Source organism: Saimiri boliviensis, chromosome 2 (assembly GCF_048565385.1).
Source record: "Saimiri boliviensis isolate mSaiBol1 chromosome 2, mSaiBol1.pri, whole genome shotgun sequence".
Classification (NCBI taxonomy): Eukaryota; Metazoa; Chordata; class Mammalia; order Primates; family Cebidae; genus Saimiri; species Saimiri boliviensis.
Genome location: NC_133450.1, coordinates 210,096,729 through 210,119,894, shown reverse-complemented (window position 1 = coordinate 210,119,894; position 23,166 = coordinate 210,096,729). Strand labels below are relative to the sequence as shown.

Genomic DNA, 23,166 nt, shown 5'->3' with positions numbered 1-23,166 from the left:
GAGTTTTGCATAGGTCAAGCTGCTAAGAGGTTGGCAGATCTCAGGTCAAGACAGTGTCTAGAGCAAGGTGGCTGAAGAGAAGGAAGAGAAAGGGATATGCGGTGTGACGAATAGAGTCAACGTGCTGCAGAGAGCAAAGTGGGATTAAAAGGCCAATGCGAGTTACAGAGACAGAGAAGGCAGTGATTGAAACAAGAGAAAACAAATGGTGGAGATTCGTGGACAGGAAGAAGATTGATGGAGATGGCGCAGAAGATAGCACTCTCTTTTCCTGAATTAGAGTTTATTTGTGTTACAGAGATCATCTGGGAGCTTAAGAAGAAAGACTGTTAAAAAGAATTACTTGAATTGTGGGAAGCTGAGAAGGGGGGATGGAAGGAAAGAAAGGAGGAAGGGAAGGAAGAATTGATAGATGGAGGATGGGGGAGGGTTTCTGTTATAAAATTTAAATTATATTCTCTGTAAAAATGTGGCTAGTGCAAAAACAGTGCCTGTCTCAGTAAAAATTCAATAAATATGTGATGGTTCATTGGCAAAATACTTATTTTGCATCTCTACCCTATATAGGTTACTGTACTAGCTGGTGTGCACACTGCAGTACGTAACCAAGACACACTTGGTCTTTGATATCTGGGAGCTTCCAATCTAGCAAGGGACACATGCATCAAGAAAATACTCCAATAAATGGACATTTCCTAAAATATGGAATGAGTTCAATTAAAATGGCTATAAGGAACTATGAAAAGATGTAACAGAGAATACAGCAAGAGGATGACTTAGGCTGGGTGAGTGGTCATGTTAGGGAAAGAGCTTTATTAGCAAAACTTACAGGTGAGTAAAAGATAGCTAATGAAGACAGGGAGGTCTCTCCAGGCAGAAGAAAGAGTCCATTTGAAGACTTTGGGGCAACTTGAGCTTGAAGTATTTCAAGAACAGAAAAGAGATCAATACAGTTGGAACCAAGTGGTGGTGGCGGGGATTATGGGATGTGATGCTGGAGTGGAAATCCATAAGATGATTGGATTTACCTGCAACATTCAAGAGAGTCTCATAGGTGCTAGGCAGTTTCATATACATGATCTCATTTAATTCTCACAATGATCCTGAGAAGTAGATATTACTTCTCCCGTTTCACAAATGAGAAAACAAAAGACCTAGTAGGAACTATAAAGTGACTTGACTCCATAGAGAAATAGCAAAGATGATTTCAAAACCAAAATCAACCAGCCTCCTGGGCCTCTGGCTTTTTCAACTACATTAGGCTGCCTCAGTCAGGTGGCATGAATAGAAGGGATTTATAAAATGGAGTAGAGTATGGAGAATGGGGAAGGAGGAAAGAAAAATTATCTTAAATCTGCCTAGAAAGGCAAATATGAAAAATGAAAGAAAAGGAAACATTTGCTAAGACTGGAAAGGAGTTAGAATGAAAAAAAATTACATCAGTGGAGTCAAACATGGGGATACAGGGGAGCCGAAAAGAAAACAAGAATCAATAATGAAATTTAACTGAACAAAGAGGGGAAAGGAGAAGGGATGAGAGGGGCTGAGAGGGAGAAAAGTGGTGGTCACAGGACAGGGGATTTGAGTATGAAAGTTACAGCTTACTGAGAATAAGGTGCATGCAAAGGTCTGATGCCAAGAGGAGCATTCTGTGACAGACACAGCAAAGATTTCACAGCAAAGAAACACCAGTCATTCTTGTGTTTCACCGCTTGGTAACTCCGTGACCAAAATCAAGTTTCTTAGCTTCCCCGAGCCTCAGATTTCATATCTGTTAAATAGGGATAAAAAGCCTTGCTCCAAATGTTGCTGGGATTATACATCAAAGCAGTACTTATAATTTATTGAGTACCTACTATGTGTTAAATCTTTTGCACAATTTTTTTCGGGGGGTGGAGTTTCGCTCTTGTTGGCCAGGCTGGAGTGCAATGGCGCGATCTCTGCTCACTGCAACCTCCACCTCCCAGGTTCAAGCGATTCTCCTGTCTCAGCCTCCAGAGTAGCTGGGATTACAGGTGTTTTCCATTATGCCCAGCGGACTTTTTGTGTTTTTCATAGAGACAGGGTTTCACCATGTTGGCTAGGCTGGTCTTGAACTCCTGACCTTAGGAGATCTATCCACCTTGGCCTCCCAAAGTGCTGGGATTACAGACATGAGCCACTGTGCCCGGCCGCATAATTATTTTTATTTCTAAAGCCTCACAACCACCATAAGGTAACAGTCGTTATCATTCATTGATATTCTACAAAAAGTTCTGGATCACAGAGCATGTGGTCATGCCAGATTTGACACTGCCTGTGAAATAAAGTTAGTACTCCTTGCCTGACTTTTCTTCTTGTCTTCAGTTATTCCCTCTCCCCCTCACTGAACTTCTTTTCTTATCATACGCTTTGCTCTCTCTGCCTTCCCTTTGTTTCCATATGCTGTGTTCTCAGCCAGGTGTTTCAGTTGCAAGCAACAGAAACCAATCTTGAATAATTTAAGCTGAAATAGAATTCAGAATTCAGTTAAGTGATATTATATTTCTTAGAATCCCCCAAAAGTCATGGGATCAGGTTTAAAGTACATGAAGTCAAAAGTGCCACTCCAAATCATCACACAGAACTGGATTGGTGGAGATATTGTAACCACTGCAGCCAAGCGGAAACCGGGCACTGCATACTATTGACATCAAAGACACTGGGCCCCAAACAGTAGAACCTTTTCGACTAGCAGAGACACCTGGATGTAACTGCCCCAACTATTGCCCTTTTGGCCACCAATGGATTCTGCCTGATTCTGGCTTATTTTCCAGCATCTGGGGTTGGTGAATCTGATTGGTGAAGCCTGGGTCATGTGCCCAAGCCCTAGCTGCAGTGGAGGCTGAGAAACTATCCAGAAATGTTAACTTCTTCATGTGAGGTGGGCTGTGCCTTAAAAGATAAAACACCCCCTGAGGTAGGAAAGGGATTTATTCACTTGCTAAGCAGTTGCAAAGAATGCCAAATGCCAACTTTAACCTGGAATGCCCACTCCCTTGGTACTAATCTTTATGGTTCAATTCCAATGCCACAGCCTCTGCAAAGGTTTCTTTGATTTCTCCAAGTACCTCATCTTAGGAAACACGTCTGCCTGCCTCCCTGTTACCTGAGATATTTATATGCCTGCCTCCTTCCAGCATCCCACCCCCTCACCCCCATCTCTATGAGCTTTCCAAAGGCAGGAGCTGTGTTTATCCAGCCCTGCATTACCATATAGTGCCTGGTAGGCACCTTGAATATGTGGTGATGAATGAATGAATGAAAGTGTTGGTCTCATTTGACAGGCCTTTGTACCAGAGGTCCCTGAAGGACTTGCCCAGACTCTGCCTTACATAAGGGAGCCCTTTTTTCCTGGTGTGCTCTTCTATAAATGGACTATGTCAGCATATTTGAAGAAAGGGGCATAGAGAATCAGAAAGCCCCATTGCGGTGGATAGTGGCGGATTGTGAGGGTACAAAGGAGAGACTGAGGGAGGCAAGGCGACATATTTTGGAGGAGTAAATGTACTAGAACAGGCATCAGAGGGGCAGGAGACCGTTTAGAATCAGAGGACTTGAAAGGCCAGATTCCATTCCCCATCCCTGCTTACCCTTTAGGTTCACAAATTAGTACACTGAGACAGGAGAAGAATAACTTACAAACCTCACAGGGAAGTATACCCAACTGTGCTCGTGTAGGTTTACCTTTTACAGCATCTTTGATGGGTGGGCTTTTCTAAGGTCACTGAGGACAGTGTAATTTAAGGGAAACAGTAAAGGCTTTGAAGCCTAGTGTTCACATCTCAGCTCTTCAGCTCATTAGCTATATGACCTTGGAAAATCCTTTCATCTCCCTGACCTCCTGATCTCAGTTTCCTCATATGGAAAATGGGAATCATAATATCCCATCTCACTGATTATGGTCATGTAAAAAAGCTAACATGTACCTGTCTGGCACTTGGAGTATTATTAAGTCCAAGGTCACAAAACGGCATTTGCTTTTTCCCTTATTTTCAGGGCTCTGCCTTTATCCAACGTCCATTAAAAAAAAAATGTGATGAGAGAGGAGAAAAGCAATTTATATGAAGGGTTAAAGATAGAAAGGAGGAAAGAGAGGAGGGAAGAGCTAAGAGAAAAGTGAATGCACAGAGACAGTACCAAAGGTGCAGATGGGTAAGCTGGACGGAGATGAGAAATGGCTCACAAATTATAGGGAAGAAGCATTTATAAGATTAAAGTCAAGATGAGGAGGAAGGAAATGAGTGGAGAGATGAAAGGGAAAACAGAGACAGGGAAGATGAAGAAAAGTAGGGGAGTGGAGAAGGGGGTGCACGGGCACTTGACCCCCGCAGAGGTGTCATTTCCCTGGAGAGTGTCAGGTATGTGGGTCAGAGACAGAGTCAGCCCAAGGCTAAAGGGTGCTGTATCTGGGGACCGAGCTCGACTGGAATCTAGAAAGACTGCGGGTGAAGAATTGGTGAGCACACCGGTTTTCTGGGACTAGGGCAGAGGAATCCAAAAGCCCCGGGAGCCAAGGACAGACAGAATAGTAGGTCTCTACCTCACACCCTTTTCAGGAATTTCACACAGAGAGCAGAAGCAGCCAAGTAGAGCTGCTCCAAGCTGGGAGTAGGGATCCGAAATAAAAGAGCGTGAGTGGGCTGGCTTGCAGGGCGCCAGCTAGGGGGCCGGCACAGGCCCGCTGCAGTCAGCTGGGGGGTCGGCGTTAGGCGGTGGAGTTCCACGCCCCTCGGTCCATTAGCAATTAGTGCTACTCTAAGGCCTGGATGGAGGGAAGAGGAAGGGCGCGGGTAGCGGGAAAATGAATGCCTGAGTTGAGGCCAAGTGGGGGAGAAGGGGGCTCTGAGGCCACAGGAAGTTATTTCAGAGACTGGAAACGGGTAGGAGATTGAAGACAGGACTTGTTCTTGGGCCTGAGGGGAGACAAAGTTAAGTCTTGGCCATCCAGGGGGCTCCCTATCCCCAAGAAGGCGGGGCCTTGAGCAAGGCCGGGCCAGGGTGCGCCCCCAGGTGCAGCCTCTGGGTTGAGCTGAAGGTGGGGTGAAGCCAGGAGAGCTGGGTTGAGTTGGGGGAGGGGGGCGTTGGTAGGACCCGCGGGGGCCCTAAGTATTAGAAATTTGGGGAGTTTGGGGAGGGGTGTTTTGGCTAAAAATGCTGTGAGGGCGGGATTGGGGGATCCTGGGAAAGGGGAGGGAGCGACTGGGACTTGCACGAGGCCGGGCGGAGCCTCCGAAACGCTCGGGGTCTGCGGGGGGAGCCGGAGACGGGGACGGGCGGCTGGGCCCGGGGAGGCGGCGCGGGGGGGCGGTCCAGGGCCGATCGGGAGGCGGAGCCCGGAGCCGGGGGCTGCTGGCGAGCGGCTCTCTCGGCTCCTTAGCTCGGGCGTCCTGCTTCGCTTCGGCGTCCGCCGTCGCCGCCGCTGCCTCCTCTTCCTCCTTCGCCACCGCCGCCGCCGCCGCCGCCGCCGCACCGCAGCCCCTCCCGCCATGGCCGCCACCGGCGCCCGGCTCAGCCCCGGCCCCGGCTCGGGGTTCCTGGGGCGGCCGAGGCTCCGCTTCCACCCGGGGCCGCCGCCGCCGCCGCCGCCGCTGCTGCTGCTGTTCCTGCTCCTGCTGCCGCCGCCGCCGCTGCTGGCCGGCGCCACCGCCGCCGCCTCGCGGGAGCCCGACAGCCCGTGCCGGCTGAAGACCGTCACGGTGTCCACACTGCCCGCCCTGCGGGACAGCGACATCGGCTGGAGCGGCGCCCGCGCAGGGGCCGGGGCTGGGACCGGGGCCGGAGCCACCGCCGCCGCGTCCCCGGGCTCTCCCGGCTCTGCCGGCACCGCCGCCGAGACGCGCCTCCTGCTCTTTGTGCGTAACGAGCTGCCGGGGCGCATCGCGGTGCAGGACGACCTGGACAACACCGAGCTGCCCTTCTTCACCCTGGGTAAGGTTGGGCGCCCGCACGCGCTGGACCCCAAGGAACCCCGAACCCCTGCGTGAGGCCGGGCGGGTGGCGGCGCCCTGGGGATGCCCACCCGGGGCTGCCCCGAGTGGGGTTGGCAGAGAGCAGAGGAGGGGCCCGGAGGTCGCACAGGTGGTTGGAAAGGAGCGTGGGGAGGAGGTCCTGAGAGCGCGCGGCGGGAGCCTGGGGGCGTGCCAGCCCTCCCGCAGTGGGATCCTGCCCCTCTGCCTCGAGCTCTGCCGGATCCATACCGGACGCCGGAGACCCCATTAGCTGAAGGTGCTCTGGCTAGGGGCCGGGGCATCCCAGATCCTAAGCCAGCTTCTGGTCGAGCCGCCCACTTCTCCTGCGGGCACCGTCACTGGCCGCCCGCCGTTCCCGCCCCCTCGCTCTCTCCTCGGAGTTGTGGGTTCTGCCCTTCCAGATGGATTTTCTTGAGAATCGGAGCGGAGTAGCTCCTTGTGGAATCGCCCAACCCGCAAAAGCGTGGCTTCCGTATGAGATGAGTGACCTTGGCCAAGTCGTTTCCCTTCTCTGGGCCTCAGTTTTGGCCATCTGTGAAATGGAGAGACTTGAGTGATTGCTGAGGACTCGGATTCCGAGTCCCAGGTCTCCACGTTTAGAGCCCCCCCCCCCCGCCCCCATCCGTGTTATCGGCTTTTCTGCCCACCTCCCGGCAGAGAGCAGGTTTGTCCTTGCAGCTCACTTCCTGGGCTAATAATAACAACTTAAAGGCAAGAAAAAGGGAAAGGAGATGAGACGGGTGTGGGTGGGGGGGGGCTCCAGCGGAAAAGTTAATCAGAAAAGTTCGCCAGCAGCTTGCTGCCTGCTGGTTCCCTGCGCGAGTCCCGGAGGAGTCGGCCCTTCCGTGTAGCTGTGGGAAGCGCGGCTGATTTCCCACCCGGGTAATTGATAGCTTAATTATCTCGGAGAGCGTTTACAAAAATGTTGTTCCCCTTAGCTCTCCCGCGCTCGCTGCTCTTCACTCTCCCCTCCCCTCTTGGGGCGCAGGGCCTCATTGGTTGTCGGAGTCTGGCCATCAACAGTGCCTGTGAGGCGCCTGGGGCTCGCCCAGACCACGAGCTCTTCTTCGCCGGGTTTTTGCCTTGGTGGGATCCGCCTCGGGCAACGCAGGGTGCCGGGCCCTCCAGGTGAAAACCTTTAGGATCCCTGAACCTCCGAGGTTAACTCCTCGCTCAGCTGAAAACACCCACAGAATAATCAGCGGACTAAGCTCCACTCTTCTTGTAGCCATGATATTGTTCAAAGTATTTTTGTGACCCAATCCCATCCTGGTATGCTACCGCCTCTGGGGATTTGAGTGAGTGCCAGTCGTTCTCCCGCTCTGAGCTTGAACCTCGGGGTTCGGGCCCCGGTACCCGACCTCGCAGGCTGTAATCTGAGCGTGCCGAACGTTTCGGGAGGCGAGCCACCGGAGCGCCCTGCACGTTCCCCGGGGACTCCCCGCGGTGGCGCGTCTGGCGGCGACTCTCCACGCACACACACACAGACAGGCGTATACACAAGCAGACACACACAGACCGGTAGCTCTTCCCACGTGCACCCGTGGGGCTGCCCATGTCCGAGAAAGGAAAGGAGGATGGAGGTGGTGTTCCTTAGGGCGCCGCCTGACTAACCTCAGGCCGCTGGCTCTTGCCACCTCCCCGTGGGGAAGGGTCCTTCTGGAGATACAGAAGGTATCCCTTCACTACCACTTCCAATCCTGGTCTTCTCCTTTCATCCTTTAGAGCCCTCTACTCCGGGGTACTCTGAGAGATGAGGGGTAAAATTCCTCCAGCGCCCCCAAATGGCTATTCAAGCGAAGGGGTGAGAAGGTCCTTGGGTATGGCCTGACTTGGCAGTGAGGGCCACAGAGCATTCCAAGTCTCTGAGGATATGGAGGACTCGGGATTCCTGGAGCTGACATATAGGTGCCCCGGGATTCCTGGAGCTGACGATCTCTGCCATTTTTAAGTTTGGCTTTCGAACGGGATGGGTGCCTCTGAGCCTGGGACAAGCTGAGTGAGGAGCTGAATGAGGAACTGAAGTCTTGACTACCCCAGGACCCAAATGCTGCTCCAGAGTCTCCTGGAAACCTGCACCGGGAGCCTTCCCCCTCCTCAGATGCCCGGCCCCTGAGCCTGGCAGCTGGGGACCCTCTGCCCCTTGGAGAGGACAGGGCTGGCCTCCTTGACAGTGCTGAGCCCTTTGGATGCATGCAGGGGTTGGGGTTCCTGCCTCCTCCTTTCCTCCCTAGCGCCCTGGACTGGCAGCTTTAGGCGCTCCCAACGGGGATTTGGCTAGCGAGGTAGTCACCAGATGGCTGGGTATAGCAGGAGCTGTGTAGGGAGACGTGGGATTTTTATTTGTGTTGGTCTTCGACTGTTTGTGTGTAAACACAGAGTGCACAATGAGCTCTGGGAGGGCCAAGCTGGCCGGAAATGAGAGTTGGTGGTGGCTGGGGGTTGGGGTTGTGGTTGGGGTGAAGGGGTGGTGGTGGTAGGGTGGGTTTGGGGCTGATATTGTGCGTCATTTGTGGCCATCTCTTTCTATCGTCCCAAGGCAGCCCCATCGCATTCCGACTTTTACACATCCTGCCCAGTGTTTGTCTCTGGCGAGTTGGGCGTCTTTCACTATCAGCTTGTCAGTTCAGGGGATTTGGACATGGCCGGTGCCACAGCTGGGCATGCAAAGTTGGTAAATGCCAATCTGCCAATAGTGGGGAGTGTGGAGCCACCACTAGGGGGTGATGGTGTCCACCAAAGCCCTGTGGTCATGCTTTGGGTCCTGGGACCAGAATTAGTGGTGGTAAATCTTCCCTGGCATTAAAGGAGAACAAAAAATAAAAATAAAAGGTAGAATTCTTACTTAAACTCCAGTAGGGGACCTTAAAGTAATTTTTCACACACTGTATCCCATCTGCATGCTCCAAGGTCACCTTCATACTTAGCCCAGCCTCCCTTCCTTCTGCCTCTTTTGTTTCAGTTATCGACTACTATTGGTAATAACCAGACTGTCAGCAAGTCTTTTTTTTTTTTTCCCCAGATCCTTTCCTTTTTTAAAATTTCTAGTCTCTCTATGAAATTCCAGCCTGCCTTAAGTAGATGGAAGTTTTCTTCAGGCGTGAAATATCTCCCAAGTTTGTTTGCCTGGGACTCTTCTTTAGATTGTGATTGTAAGTCAGTGACATTGACAAAGTGAATCTCCCTGAAAGTGATCAAAGAATAGCAAATAGTTATTGAATCCTTAATGTGGTGCTAAGAGCTTTCTTCCTGCCTTGTATTATTAAGTCACATAACATATAGGGAGTGGGCTCTACTTTTACTCCCATTTGCCAGATGAGGAAGCATTTTTAAGAGAGGTCAAGCACCTAACAAAGTCATACTGGGAATACGTGGCCAGACCTGGAACTGGAATCCTGGTCTGCCAGACACCTACATTCTTGTAGGTTGCTAAACTGGCATTCTGAAGCAAATATGACAATTTTGCAGGGCATAGTGCTGAGTAGAGAGGGATAACAATCATCAAGATTGTCAAAGACAAGAGCCTTTCTGCAAAGGAACTTTAGCTGCTTTGGTGAGCTGACCTATGTAAGTTTGAAAGTGAAACATGAGTTAAATGACATCCAATGACCCTGCCAGCTCAAAAGTTTCAGGACTCATGGATGTCAAAGGGCATTTTATTTATTGATGCCAATGAGTGATGGAGATGATACATTTTGTGGCATTAGGGAAGGAAGGCATCTTTGTAGACTTGGGGAAGACTGGGGACACTTTCTGGAACAGAAAGAACCTGAACTAGGCCTTGGAGGATTTAACAGGCAAAATGAGGAGAAGTTGAATGCTAAAATGCAGCTTAGAAATTTAACGCTGGTTGGGATCTGGAAATCTCAGCTCTGGCTCACTGTGACCTTGAATAAGTCATGTATCCCCCAGAGCTTCAATTCTTTCTGCTGCAATATGAGTGGGTAGATGAGCTCTAAAATAATCCTTTCGTGTAAAGATTCTATGAACTTGAAGTGCCCTGACCTACTCCGTGACTCTGATAGCTCCTCTTGCTTTGTACTGTCTGTTTTCCTTTACTGGTAACATGAGGGTGGTGGGAAGGACTAATAGAAAAGAAAGAAGTTGAGCAGGAACAACTGTCAGCCCGGGCTTCTAAGGTGAACCTGCATGTCACTCAGTCTCACTTACCCCCAGGCAGCCCCTGGGGTCTTGTGAATTTCGCTTTTATGCTCACAGGTAGGGAAATATCATCCTTCTTGCTGTGCTTGATAGTGGTCAGGCAAGACTGATTGCCACCTGCTTAGATTCAGAAAAAGCAGGTAAAAGCAATAAAATTGAGTAAGCACGCATTGTCAACATTTTTTGGTAATTTGCTTTGCCATATCAACCTGACAGGAGAAGTGTGTGTTCTGTATTTGGGGAAGGGTGTGTGAAAAAACAAAAACTATTCATTAGTCCGTGTTTAAGCACACCTGCATGCACAAAGCTGGCAGTGTCCCAAAGGACCGTCCCAAAGGATGCTTTTTGCAATAAGCTGATGGCCTGGAGGAAGGAGGAAGATACAGTTTGAAATGCCAACTTGCTCAGATCTGCAAAGGTTTCTTGAAAAAGTGAGGGTCCAGCAACCTGGCTAGAGGAATTGCTGGGAGAACGGAGTTTAGCCTAAGAAAAGCAATCCATGGAGGGCTGGAGAAGCTTCCTTTAAATGTCAACAATGAGCTGAGTGTGGTGGCTACTTGGGAGACTGAAGCAGGGAAATCACTTATGCCCAGGAGTTTCAGGCTGCAGTGAGCTGTGCCCATGCCACTGCACTGCAGCCTGGGTGGCAGGGGGAGACCCTAAAGAAAAGTCTACAAAATGAAGAGTATATTTTCCTTTGGAGAGGGGGAGGGTGCCTAACTCTAATAAATGTCTCAACAGATCAGAAAGAATAAAGCTGAGCCCTACAGAAGGCTGTGCCCCCTGGAACTGTCCAACAACCCAGTATGCTGACCACTAATGGTGGTACAATCCACCTTATAGTTATTCAAGCACAGACTGGACCTCTGTTTGTCAGGCATTTAAAGAAAGGACCCACACCCTCTTGGATATTTGGGCTGTATACCCTTATTGCTTTCTAGTTTGGTTTTAAAGGTAAACACCCTTTATTTGGAGGGAGGAAAAATGCTTACCAATAGTCATAAGCTGTGTCTTCTCTAGAGGCTTCTGACCACAGAATGTTCATTAGCATCAATTCCAGTGTTCTTTTCTGTATGTGTGTGAGAGAGATTCTGGGATGGGGAAGTGAGTAAATTTGATTTCTTGAAACAAAGATAGGTTTAAAACAATGTATGTTATTTCTTCATTTGGGAACTAAGTCCCTTACTGCTAATTGAGGTATTTGGGCAGCACTCAAACTTCAAGTTCCCATCTTGGTGTGATGGTCCAGGTTTCTGGGACATTGTAAATAAGGGTCTTGGGTGAGGTAGTGTTTAGTGGCCTCAGATCTGATTCTTCTAGTTTTTTCCACTCACTTCCCTCACTTCATACCCAACCCCACTTCTTGCCATCTCAAAGCTGATAAAATTTATTTAATGATCAGGGCAGAGTGAAATATGCTGTCTCTCCTCAGAAAGTACTAAGTTACTGAGACAGTATAGGGCAGAGAGAAGGAAGAGTTAACTTCAGCCATTAGTGAGGCTCAGATTTGGTCAAAGCCGACCAGATTTGCTACTTCTTGGGGGATCAGTGATACCAACCGAGGCAGCAGAGCGCTGCAAGCTTTGGCGTAACCCATGGCTTGATCGTTTTCCTGAACTGGGCCCTCGGTCTGCAAGATTTTTCTGTGGTTTTCATTTATAGCAGGTGCAGCAGGAGGATTGAGTAGGCCTTTGGCTGGCAAAGCCTCCTGCTTCTCACCTCCTTGCTTTGTTATACCCTGGGCCTGCCTGCCATAGGACATTGTGAACACGTGTGATGTGGGGAGAGGAGGATAGAGACTGACAGTGACCTCTTAAAGGAAGTCTGGGAATCTGTCACCACAACCATCGACTTTGATGGGCTCCCGGAATCACAGACTCGCAGGGCATTGAATTCACCCCATCCCATTTTACATGGTAATGTTGAGGCCTAGACAAGGAAAGAAACCTACCCTGCAGTTCAAATTTAAGCCCTGTTGTGTTGAATCCCACACTGTGCCTCTTTCTATCACATTGCTGGGCCTCTCACAGGAGGCATTGGATTTAAACATATTACAGAGTCTACAAGTCTGTTCAGCATCATAAAGGAGGCTACTCTTTCCTTCTTCCCCTGCCCCCCCCCCAAAAAAAGGAAAAAATCTCCTTAGGGAAATTGAATTGGTTTTCCTGCCTGAGTATCCATCTGATTGACTCCAGTCTCTCCTAAGCACCTGAGCTGATGGGTTTTGTTCTGGGGCAGAAGGAAGCCTCGCTGCCTTTCACCCTAGCTGCCTTTGGGAGTGGGTGGGGGAAGTCTGCTCTTTTCCAGGAAAGGAGAAAAAGAGTCAGGTTTAACCTTGGGGTGGAGCAGCATTAGAGGAGGCTTCCTGTCCAGAGCTGATACTCTCCCAAGTTCTCATACTGACCAGCTAGTGGCAAAAAAAGATGAACTATAGTGAGAGAACGAGCTGGTTTTACTTTCCTTGCAGCAGAGAGGACAGCCTCTCTGCCCCAGAAAGAGGCAGGCAGCAACGCTCAGTGATAGTTGTTCTATGCTCTAGCACTTGCTCTCTCCTTTCACTGGCTTTTCTCTACTGACTGTAGCTCTTTTGGACAATAGCCCCCCCAAAAGAACTCCCTTTTGAGTGGAAAAGGAGTGGGTGGTGACTATACAATACAGGATTCAAGACTGAAATATGTGTCGCTTTCTTACTAGGAAATTTGACAAGGATGTTGTAGGTTACAAACTATGAAGGGAAACCATTTCTTCATTCCCAGTGCTGCAGCTGCTGGCAAGCTCGGGCCTCAACACTTCCATCTACTACAATTTCAACAGTCAACGCACTGGTCTGTCTACCTGTGGTCTTATCCCTTCTAATCCATCCTCGGTACTTGCAGGCAAAGTGATTTTATTAAAAGCCCAAATCTGATAATGGCCATCCTCTTGTAAAGCACTTCACCGGTTCCCCATTGTTCTGAGGATGATTAATTTCCCCCTCCCTATTGTAGTAGTACAGGGTCCCGGTCACACTCTGCCAGATCATTCTCTACTAAGAACCCTTCTCATTTGGCACCTCTGGCTCACTACAATGTCAGGAAATTCTTTCTCACCTTTCGAGACCAAATTCAGGTGTCAACTTATTTTTGAAGCCTTTTTGGACCCCTCCACACCAGAGTTGTACACCCTGAGCCTTGGTGCCCACCATCAATAAAGACTGCTATAATCATAGCCAGGGCCTTTGAATAACTGAGCACCAGTGATGTGAGAGGCACTGTTCTATGTGCCTAGGATACATCAGAGGACAAAAAACAGAGATCTCTGCCTTCAAGAGCTTTTATTTCTCTCTTCCCCCCACAACCACCCCACCGTGTGTGGTGTGTGTGCATGTGTGCGTGTGTTAGGGGATAATGGCAATAGACATAATAAGTAAATTATGTAGTATGTGAGAAGATGAAGTTCTACGAAAGAAAGGGAAAAACTAAAACAGGGAAGAGAGAATCAAGAGTTCTGAGATAAGGAGATGGGTTTTAATATTAAATAGGATAGAATGAGAAGAGCTTATTGAGAATGTGAGATTGGAACAAAGGCTAAAAGCAGGCGAAGGAGTTAGCCAAGTGGATATCTAGGAAAAGCACATTCCGGGCAGAGAACAGCTCCAGCGATTATCTAGCTTAGCACACCTGGACCTTTCAAGGGACAGCATGAAGGTCAGTGTGGCCTGAATACAGTGAACAAGCGGTGGTGGTGGGGGCATGCAGGAAAGAACGTCAGAGAAGAAAAGAAGACCCCAGTCACATAGGGCCGTACAGACTACTGTCGGGATTTGGGCTTTGACTCTGAATGAAATGAAGAGCTCTGCGGGATTTTAAGCGAACGAGTGCCAAGGTCTGACTTCTGTTTCAAAAGAATTCCCCACTGCTCCGTACAGGAGAAACTCTGGGTGCAGGAAAGCCTGAAGAGTCTCTACCGATGAAAAGTAATGGTGGCTTGGAGCAGAGTGAGAGCAGATTTTACTCTGTGTGTTTCCTCATCTGTCTCACACTGCTTTCCTATGTGTCCTGTGAATAGCGAACATACCTTCTTCATCTCTGGGGCTGTGGTGATCTACCCTTTACTTGCCACATTGTAGGTGTACAGGAGATCTCAGAGAGCTAGAACTCTGGGTTTGCTAAGTGTCATCCCAGAATCCATAGTGGACAGAACTTGAGATGGGCTGAAATTGCACTTACCTGTTAAGGGTGAGCCTAAACATCATCCATCCTACAGAGCCTTCCCTCTTCTGAGCACTCATAGGAATTGCTGCTACCTTCTCCTGTCTCCTGATTATTTTGGGGTGATTGCAGGATGGCTAATGAGAACAGTGTGATTACAGGAAAGAGTTCTGTGTTTAGAGAAGGCTCTGTCTTGAGCAGCTTGGAAGCCACGAAAAAGATTAGAACCATTTGCATTGTAGCAAACAAAGAGACAGTACAAGTTTTGGGGAAATGATACACCACGTTTCTGGGACTATCAAGTATCAGAAATGGAAACATTAGGACATTATCTAAATGAAACACTTGTGTCTAAAGATGGGAAATAAAGGTCACCAAGTCAGTGGTAAAGCAGATGCCAGATCCCAGGTCTACTGACCCCTGTGTGTTTTCCTTCCATCTTAGAGAAGGGCAGCTGGGCAACTGGGGACAGGAGTTGGAATTCCAGAGTTGTAAAGTCACTGGCCTTCATCATCCTGGCATAGGGTAGGCTATGAAAATCATGACCATTTATGTAACATGTACTACGTTCCAGGGGCCATCATGGTACAATTGTTATCTCATTTATTCTTTCCACAGTGCTGAAGGACAGATGTAGTTCATTCCATGTTATAGCGTGAGCTCTGAGGCTCAGAGGAGTGAAGGAACCCAGCCAAGATCACACAGCGGTTATATAGCTAAGCTCAGTCTAAACCCAGGGCTGCCTGGTTCCATAGTCTATGTGCTGTCTGCCCTGCCTGCTGCATCGAACAAGAGGTGTTCTCAACTTTTCATCTCTAGACTCTTTTTACTTATTATGTCACCTTCTTCTCATTAACAAGAAGTTGCAGACGTTTCTTATACAGAAACTTCAGGTGTGACAGCTTCACAGGCCCGAGGGACTGAGCACCTTATTCTGTGCTGCCAGGAGCTGACTCAGCAGCTCTCCAGGCCCCGTCACTTGCTCCGTGCTGCTTTGCCAAGAGAGCTTCAGGCCTTGTCTCATACTCTCCAGAGGCCCCTCGTTATTCCTGGACCCACTTGACAAGCAAACGCCTATGTTTCTGTGCCTTCTCGGTTTCCTTCCTCCCTCTCTCCCTTCCTCTCTTCTTTCTGCCTTCTCTCCTTTCCTCCCCATCCCCTTTCCTCCTCCTTTTTTCCCTTTTCTTCTTTCCTCCCAACTCTTAGAGAGTCGTCACCTTCTGCTCTGCCAAGTGTTTGCTAGGGGACTAGTAATCTAGCCCTCTGAGAAATTTGTATAAGCCTCTATGTCCTTTTTTGGGAAATGACCAAGGTGTCTGGTGTCTGAGATGTAGCTGCTCTCTGTGAACTTGCTTCTCACTCCTGCGCAATCTCCAGTTGAAATCTGTCCACTCAGTCCTCTTAAGCATCATTGTGTGCAGTTTTTGTGCTTCCTCCTTGAAGATGGGATCTCTATTATACGTATAGACACACACACACACACACACACACACACAATTTATGATCATGCTGTAACAATCCAAATATATGGTGTATCCTTCGAGGTAAAATGTGCCTTTGAGATCCAACCCTACTCCTTCATCTACCTAGCGAGGACAAGTACATTTTCCAAGGTCCTGCAGCTAATCCACAGCACAACCAAGTCTCTAGCTCAGGTCCTCTGATGGTGGCAGTGTGCTGAAGCGCAACTTTTGCCAGGTCTGAGGACCAAAAGCCCTGGGATCAAATCCCGGATGTACTCATTTCTAGCTTTAGATTTATGTCTGCCACTTCTCAGAGCCTCTGCGCTGACTCACCAATAAAGTGAAGAAAACATAATAGTCACTTAGTTTTGGAGAGCCCTCCATAACCACATTTCAGTCAGCACCGGTCACTGTGCTCACTTTTTACTGACACTAAGCTGTGTGATCCTTATGGAGATAGTGTGTGCAAAGCACCTAGCGTAGCGTCTGGCACGCAGCTTGGGCTCTGTGCCTCTTCGCCACCTGGAGTCCTTTTTTTGGAAGGAGGTGGAGGTATGAATCAATAATGAATGTGAATTTCCTTTCCCCTCCCCCTCTTTCCACTCCCTTATGCTCTGCTTATGCCTCTCTCTCTCTCTACCTCCCCTCCTCCCCAGCAAGGCAAAAAAGGATGAAATTGACCATTGATGTCTGCTCATTCTCTTGGAGCTGGAGGAAGCCCGGGGAAGCAGGGAATTCCGGGTTGTTTGAGGACAGTTGGGACAGAAGAGCTCTTAGAGACTGAGTCTTAGGCAGGTGGGTGTTGTGGGAGCAGGCGGGGCCGAATCCTCTCCCTTCTGGTGGAGGCTGGCTGACAAAGCCTTGCTCTCATGCACCCAGGGAAGTCACGAGTGGCTTTGCAAGCAGCCGAAAAGGGAAGGAACATTTCCATTAGCAGAATCAGCAGTAAAGAGATTTCCAGTCACAGTAATAGCTGCATTTGGGGGAATCATTTCAGTGGTTGCTGTGGGCGGAGGAGGGAAGGGGGTGGGGCATCAGGGGAAGGCACAGGAAGGCGTCTGGTGTACTTGCACAGAGCTGGGAGATAGCACCGAATGAGAGCCAGGTGCCAGACAGGGTAACTATTCAGGAGCAGGACTAGTCCTTTGACAAACATTCTGGATTCCCTATTGTCCTCCAAATGGACAGAGCTCCATTCTAGAGGGTCCCATGGGAGGCTGCACACTTATTCAATGCTGCCTTTCCTCTGAATATCTGAATTACTCTTTTCAAGACTTTTACGGCCAGCAGCAACTTCTTTGGTTCCTGGGATTTGCAGGTGGAAGAGTTCCCAGATTATTTAACCCAGGCTTTCCTCAAGTTAGCTGCTCATCGAAATCACCCTAGACCTCAGGTTCTCAAGGCCAGACCTGCTGAGGCTCCTGGGAAGAGGCCTGGGAATCTGAACTTCAACAAAGGTACTGACACCCTGGCCGGTACCTGGAGGACCTCTGTGAAGTGGAGCCCTGTGAGAAGCTCTTTAGCCTCATCCTCTGATGTTCCTTTCCTCCCTTGAGGCTCTAGCCATGTTAATGACTTGTAAATGTCTGAGGGCGACAAACTCATTCTATTCTCTCTGTTTAGATTGTTTTCCTACTCCAGGTTCACCTGGCCAACTCCTAGACTTAGCTCTATCATCTCCTCTAAGGGGTGTCATCTCCAAGATGCCTTCTCTTTCTCCTCTTGGGCTTAGGTTTCTTTTTCCTGTAGGCCTATACACCCCTCATCATACCACTACCACCCTACCCCTGTAGGTTGCTATAGTTAACATAGAAAAATACAGAATGCAAAGTTAAAAAGTTCAAATAAATAATGAATACTTGTTTAGTGTAAGTATGCTCCATGCAGTATTTTGGACATACTTATACTAAAAATATCTCACTGACTATCTGAAATCCAAAGTGAACTGAGCGTCCTTGATTTTATTCAGAAGCCAGCAGGAAACCTGTGTTTCTCTCCTTCTTATCTGGGATCATACTGTTGATGTGTGATTTGTACCCCCAAACCTGCTCTACCCACTTCTCCCCATCTCAGGAAATCAAACTGTTTTTAGCCTAGTTTTTCAAGCCAAGCAGTCACTCTTCGTCCTTTTCCTTGCCTCTCATCCTTTCAGTCAGCTAACCCTGACGGTCTCGCTTCTAAAATTATTTTCAGGCAGGGCATGGTGGCTCATGCCTATAATCTCGAATCTTTGGGGGCAGAGGCAGGCAGACCACTTTGGGTCAGGAGTTTAAGACCAGCTTGGCCAACATGATAAAACCCCATCTCTACTAAAAATACAAAAATTAGCCAGGCATGGTGGCAGGTGCCAGTAATCCCAGTTACAGAGGAGGCCAGGAGAATGTCTTGAACCTGGGAGATGGTGGATGCAGTGAGTTAAAGTTGCACCACTGCACTCCAGCCTAGGGAACAAAGCAACATTCTGTCTAAAAAAACACCACCACCACCACAAAAAGATGTTCAGAATTCACTCTTGGTAATTTCCACTGGCATCCCCTTCATCGAAGCTGCCATCCTTTTCCACATCAGCCTCCTAACTGGTCTTCCCGCTACCTCTCCATTCTCTGTTCTTTGTTTATGCCATACTACACATAGCCCATGGGCTAAATCTAGAATGTTGCTTTTTTTTCCAACCCATAAACCTATTAATTTTTTAAAAATAGTTGACAAAAAGTCAAAAGAAAAATACTTGTTGACATGTGACAGTCACGAAATTCAGATGTCAGTACCTGTAAATAAGAATGTACTGGAACACAGCCACACTCCTTTGTTACGTGTTGTCTGTGGCTGCTTATGTTCTATAATGACAAAGTCAAGTAGTGACAATAGAGTGTCTGGCCTGCAAAGCTTAAAATATTTATTAACTGGCCCTTTACAGAAAATGTTTGTCAACTTCTGCTCTACACAGTAGCCAGCATGATATCTTCCAAAAAACAAATTCCCTGTTAACAACCTGCAATTCCTTCTCTCTGCCTTGGAGATAAAATCCTTATTCTTTTTCAGTGTCTAGAAAATCCTAAACGATTTGCCCTTTTCTCTGAGTTGTCTTCCACCATTTTCTCCCTTGCTCACAAAATTCAAATGTCACCTCCTCCAAGTAGTCTTCCCTGGACCAAAGTAGCAACATTATTCACCACACTCTCAGCTATCTCAATTGTTTTTAAAAGCCTTTATCTGACAGGTTCTTGGAGGTAGGGAGTGTGTCTTGTTCATCATTTTTGGCTACATGGTTGAGGAACATCACACAGTAGGTTCTGAGTAGATATTTTCTGACAAAATGGGCAGAAATGGAGGTGATAGTTTGTGAACACCACTTCAGAGGGAAAACTACCTGATTGGGTTGTTCTGTTGCTTATTAGGAAGAGGATTCCAGAATCTAAACTTTATAAAGTATGTTCAGCAGTACCTGGCACTTAGTACATGCTACCTATGTGCTTGTTAAATAAACAAAAGCAAATACAGGTATTGATCGACTTACGACCTATGCAACTTAAGACCATTCGACTTTACGACCACAATCGCTAGCCACGACTGCTCCGTGTCTGGCAGCGCAAATGTTGTCCAGCTGGGCGTACAGTGCGGACCAGCTTCTGGCACCACCACCATCTCCGCGTGCACCATTTCAACTGTGCATATAGCCTACTCAACTTACGACCAAATCGTGTTACAACCGTTCCGCGGTCCTGACCGTGGTCGTAAATTGAGCACTGGCTGCCTGTACCTTAATCCCTGATACCAGCCCCCCCCACTTCCTTTGCAGGTGGAGAGAATCTAAAATCAAGTCATGTGGGTAAAGATCTCACGGAACCTAGAGGCAATATAATATGGTGGAGAGGACTAGAACCAGGAATCGTGGGTTTTGGTCCCAGTTCCGCTGGGTGTCTGTGGTCAAGTCTCTTCCTCTTTCCAGGCTTTCCCTCATCTCTAATGCAATGAGATTAAACTAAGTGATCCTAGGAGCCCAGGAGGGAGAGAAGGGTTCCCTCTGGGAACTTCTGAGGCTGAAGTTACAGTTAGATAAAGCTTTCTCCTTTCCTCCTCTCTCTATCGTTTCTGGGCCTCTGAAGATCAAACGCTCAGCTCTGAACCCAGGTGCGACTAGAGTTTTCAAGCCCAGTCTCACACTAATTTATTAGGGAACTTTCTTCAATTACTTTCTCTCTAGAGGGAGACTGCCCAAAGTAACCAATTAAGGGTCTGCCAATCGTGGAGCTCCTACTATCCCTCCCTCCCCTCTTTTCTCTCTCCTTTTTAGTGTCCTGACCTCTTTAATCCATCTCTCCAAACCACAGAAGCCTCTAGGGAATTGCTCTGCCTCACCTGCCTCCCTGCTTCCAGGAGGGAACAGAAGGTCCGTCCTCCCCACAAAAGGACAGCAGGTGGAAAGGCTGATGGCTGAGCAAGGGCGGCTGCAGAGCTAGGAAAACCAAACAGATTTTGCAAGTCTGGTTAAGTACACAACTGTGCTGAATTTGGAGGTAGTGCCTGGAGTCTAGTCCTGTTTCTGCCATTGATTTGCCGTGTGACCTTAAATAAATGGCAGTCCTTTTTTTTTTTTTTTTTTTTTTGGCCTCAGGGAAGATTAAGTGAATATTGTAAGAGCCAGCTCTCCTTCAGGTAAGGGGGAAGATTGGGCTGCATAGGCTACTCCAAGAGAGAGGAGACATGGTCGAGTCTGGTTTACTGCAGAATCCCGTGTGCCTAGAGCTGTGCCCATTATATAGCGGACACTCAATAAATTTTTGTTGAATGAACAAATGCATACGTGAATGATCAGTGGAAACTATGTTTGGCCATATTGCCACTCTCCACTTCTGTATTTATGATGGATATTGCCGATCAGTGACTTAATGATATCCTGATATTCCTTCTCAATGCAATGTCTCATCAGTCACTACCAGTCAATTGGGATTAGCATGGGGGATGATTTTTATTTCCACTTCCTAGACTAAACCAGTTCACCTGAAAACTTTGACCTCTTTGCTTGGAGTTAAGACCTTTTAGTAATTATTCAGTAGTCTTTCCATCTCAGACCCTGTGCTGGGTCCCTAGTGGTGTAGAAAAGCAGGGTGCTCACAGACTATTGGAGTAATAACATTGGCATTTTTTAATTTAGAAAACCCCTTTCTATGAGTATTTTTAGTAAAGCCACATTACAGATGAAGAAATGGCCATTCAGAGAGATGAAGTCTATTGCATAAGGTCAGTAGTAATGGGGTTAGCTGTATTTATTTTAAAAAGGAAATTTTGTATCACAGTCATGAATGGAACAACAAAATAATTAGCAATAAATGGAAGATAGCCTGCCAAAGTAAGTATGTATCTATTGAAGTTAAAAAACAAAAAAACATTTAAGTCTAAATTCATCTCTGGTTCAATACTTGGAAAACGTTGATCGACCCAAGCACAGAGACAAAGATAGTCCTCTAAAATTCGAATTTTGCTCACTTAAATGTCAGATTTCCTTTATATATTTTAAAAATATCTTTTCTGCCTCATGACTACCATCTTTTAAGATCCAACTTGAACATTCCTTCACTCCTTCTAAGATGGCTTTCCTGGCTCCCCCCAAAACAGTTATTTCCGAAGCATTTTGTACATTCAGTGCGGTCAGTATTTTCATAGAAATATTGTTGATTGCTTGTCTGCCTCTCTTGTTAGTAGGTACACTTTCTTTCTAAGTTAAACATCGTTTCTCTTTAATTTCTGTAACTCCACCAGAGAGTACATGCATGTTTATTGAATTTCCAACCTTAATTTTAAATTTTAACAAATAATACAAGGTTGTTGTAACACATTAATGCAGTTTGGGGATATTATAAAGGAAAACCTGAAAGTCTCTCCTCCACCCAAACTCATTGCTCAAAGGTGGCCATGGCGAACAGTTTGCTGGGATGCTTGTGGAATGTGGAATAGATATGTGTGTGAACAGCCACCTTTGGTGCAACAGAGGGGAGGAGATTTGTCTGAGGTCATTCTGCAAGTTTCTCGCAGGTGGCACAGAGATATCGATAAAATTGTCTTTTCGTTAGGGCAATGGTTTTTATAATTGGCCTCCGTGATAAATCAGGGGAGTATCAGTTGCTCTGTACTTCTGTTACAGAGGTACTCTACTCTTACCTGCCTGTAACATTGGAGCTTCAGTTTCACCTGAATAAAACATTCATTTAAAATTTAAAAAATGTTTTAGAAGGATGGCACTATGTCTAAACCACAGCATTGGCCTCCATTCTCCATGTACAATATATTGGAAAGGAGATGGTTAATGTTCCTTCTGTATTTTTTGGTGATGGTATGATTGAAGGAATCTTACTGTCCATCTTGTAATTAATATTAAGCCAGATTTACAAACCCCCCATAGAATGTGCAGGCCCCTGAAACTACTTCAAGATTTCCTCTAGGTCTTAGGGAGTTTTCTTTTTTACTTTCCTTTGCTTGACTCACACACACACATGCACACATATATATACATATGTAACATAAACATGCATACATGTACACACATATACATACACACAGGTACATATGAGACACAGAGAGAGTGTGGAATAGGATGATTCTTCTGTCTGGAGAAGTAGAATAAACTGAACTCAGCAAAGGAGAAGCTAGGAAAACACCTGTTATTACAACCAGTTCGGGGTGAGTGTCTCTGGCATGGAATGATTGCTGAATCAGTGCATATCTTCTTCTTCCTTAAACTTCTCATTCGTATGGGGAGACAAACTATTCAGGGGAAGGCTACCTGATTTAGATTTAATTGCCTGCCCTAGAAATCTTTGTTTCTGAAGCCATTTAGACTGGCAGTTGGTCAGTTAGTAGAAAAAGTTCATTGAAGTAGAGAATCATAAAATGTAATAGATGCCCTGTAAACATTCCATTTTAACTTAAAATACGTAAATGTGCATACATTTGCCGATTATTAGATGTAGGCCCAAGGCTGCCTCTTTGAGTCCGGGTCAGCAGATTGGAGCTCCATGCCATCTGTCTTGCATAAACTGTGCTCATAACACACCAGATATGATCTCCAGTGTTGGTTTCATTAAAGGAGACTGAGGACCTAAAGATGCTTGCCAAGTAATTTTTATAGTTTTATGATTCCTTTCTAAATTTTTATAGCTGTCGCACCTGACCTAATTCAACAGTAATATTTAAGTGACTTTCTTTGTTTTTTTAATTGTAAAATCAACTTAGCCCTCCTAGAAACCACTTTCTTTAGATGCTCATAAATATTTAATTCGCAGAATATTTTATTAAGTTTTGTACATTTGTAAATAACTTAAAGAGTCTAATTGGATTGTTTGTAACTCACAGGATAAATGCTTG

At 47.2% G+C, this 23,166-nt stretch overlaps 1 protein-coding gene across 5 annotated transcripts in view; it reads left to right on the top strand.

The window, feature by feature from the left end:
* The first annotated feature begins 5,281 nt into the window (after window positions 1-5,281).
* Window positions 5,282-23,166, top strand: part of ASTN2 (astrotactin 2) — a 959,402-nt gene continuing 941,517 nt past the window's right edge. For 4 of the 5 annotated variants that reach the window (XM_074395240.1, XM_074395241.1, XM_003925189.4 and 1 more), the window contains exon 1: window positions 5,282-5,949. In XM_074395240.1, coding sequence (XP_074251341.1) covers window positions 5,508-5,949 — 442 coding nt within the window. In that variant the 5' untranslated portion in view covers window positions 5,282-5,507. The remainder of the gene's footprint in view (window positions 5,950-23,166) is intronic. The other variant, XM_039475069.2, reaches the window with a different exon arrangement.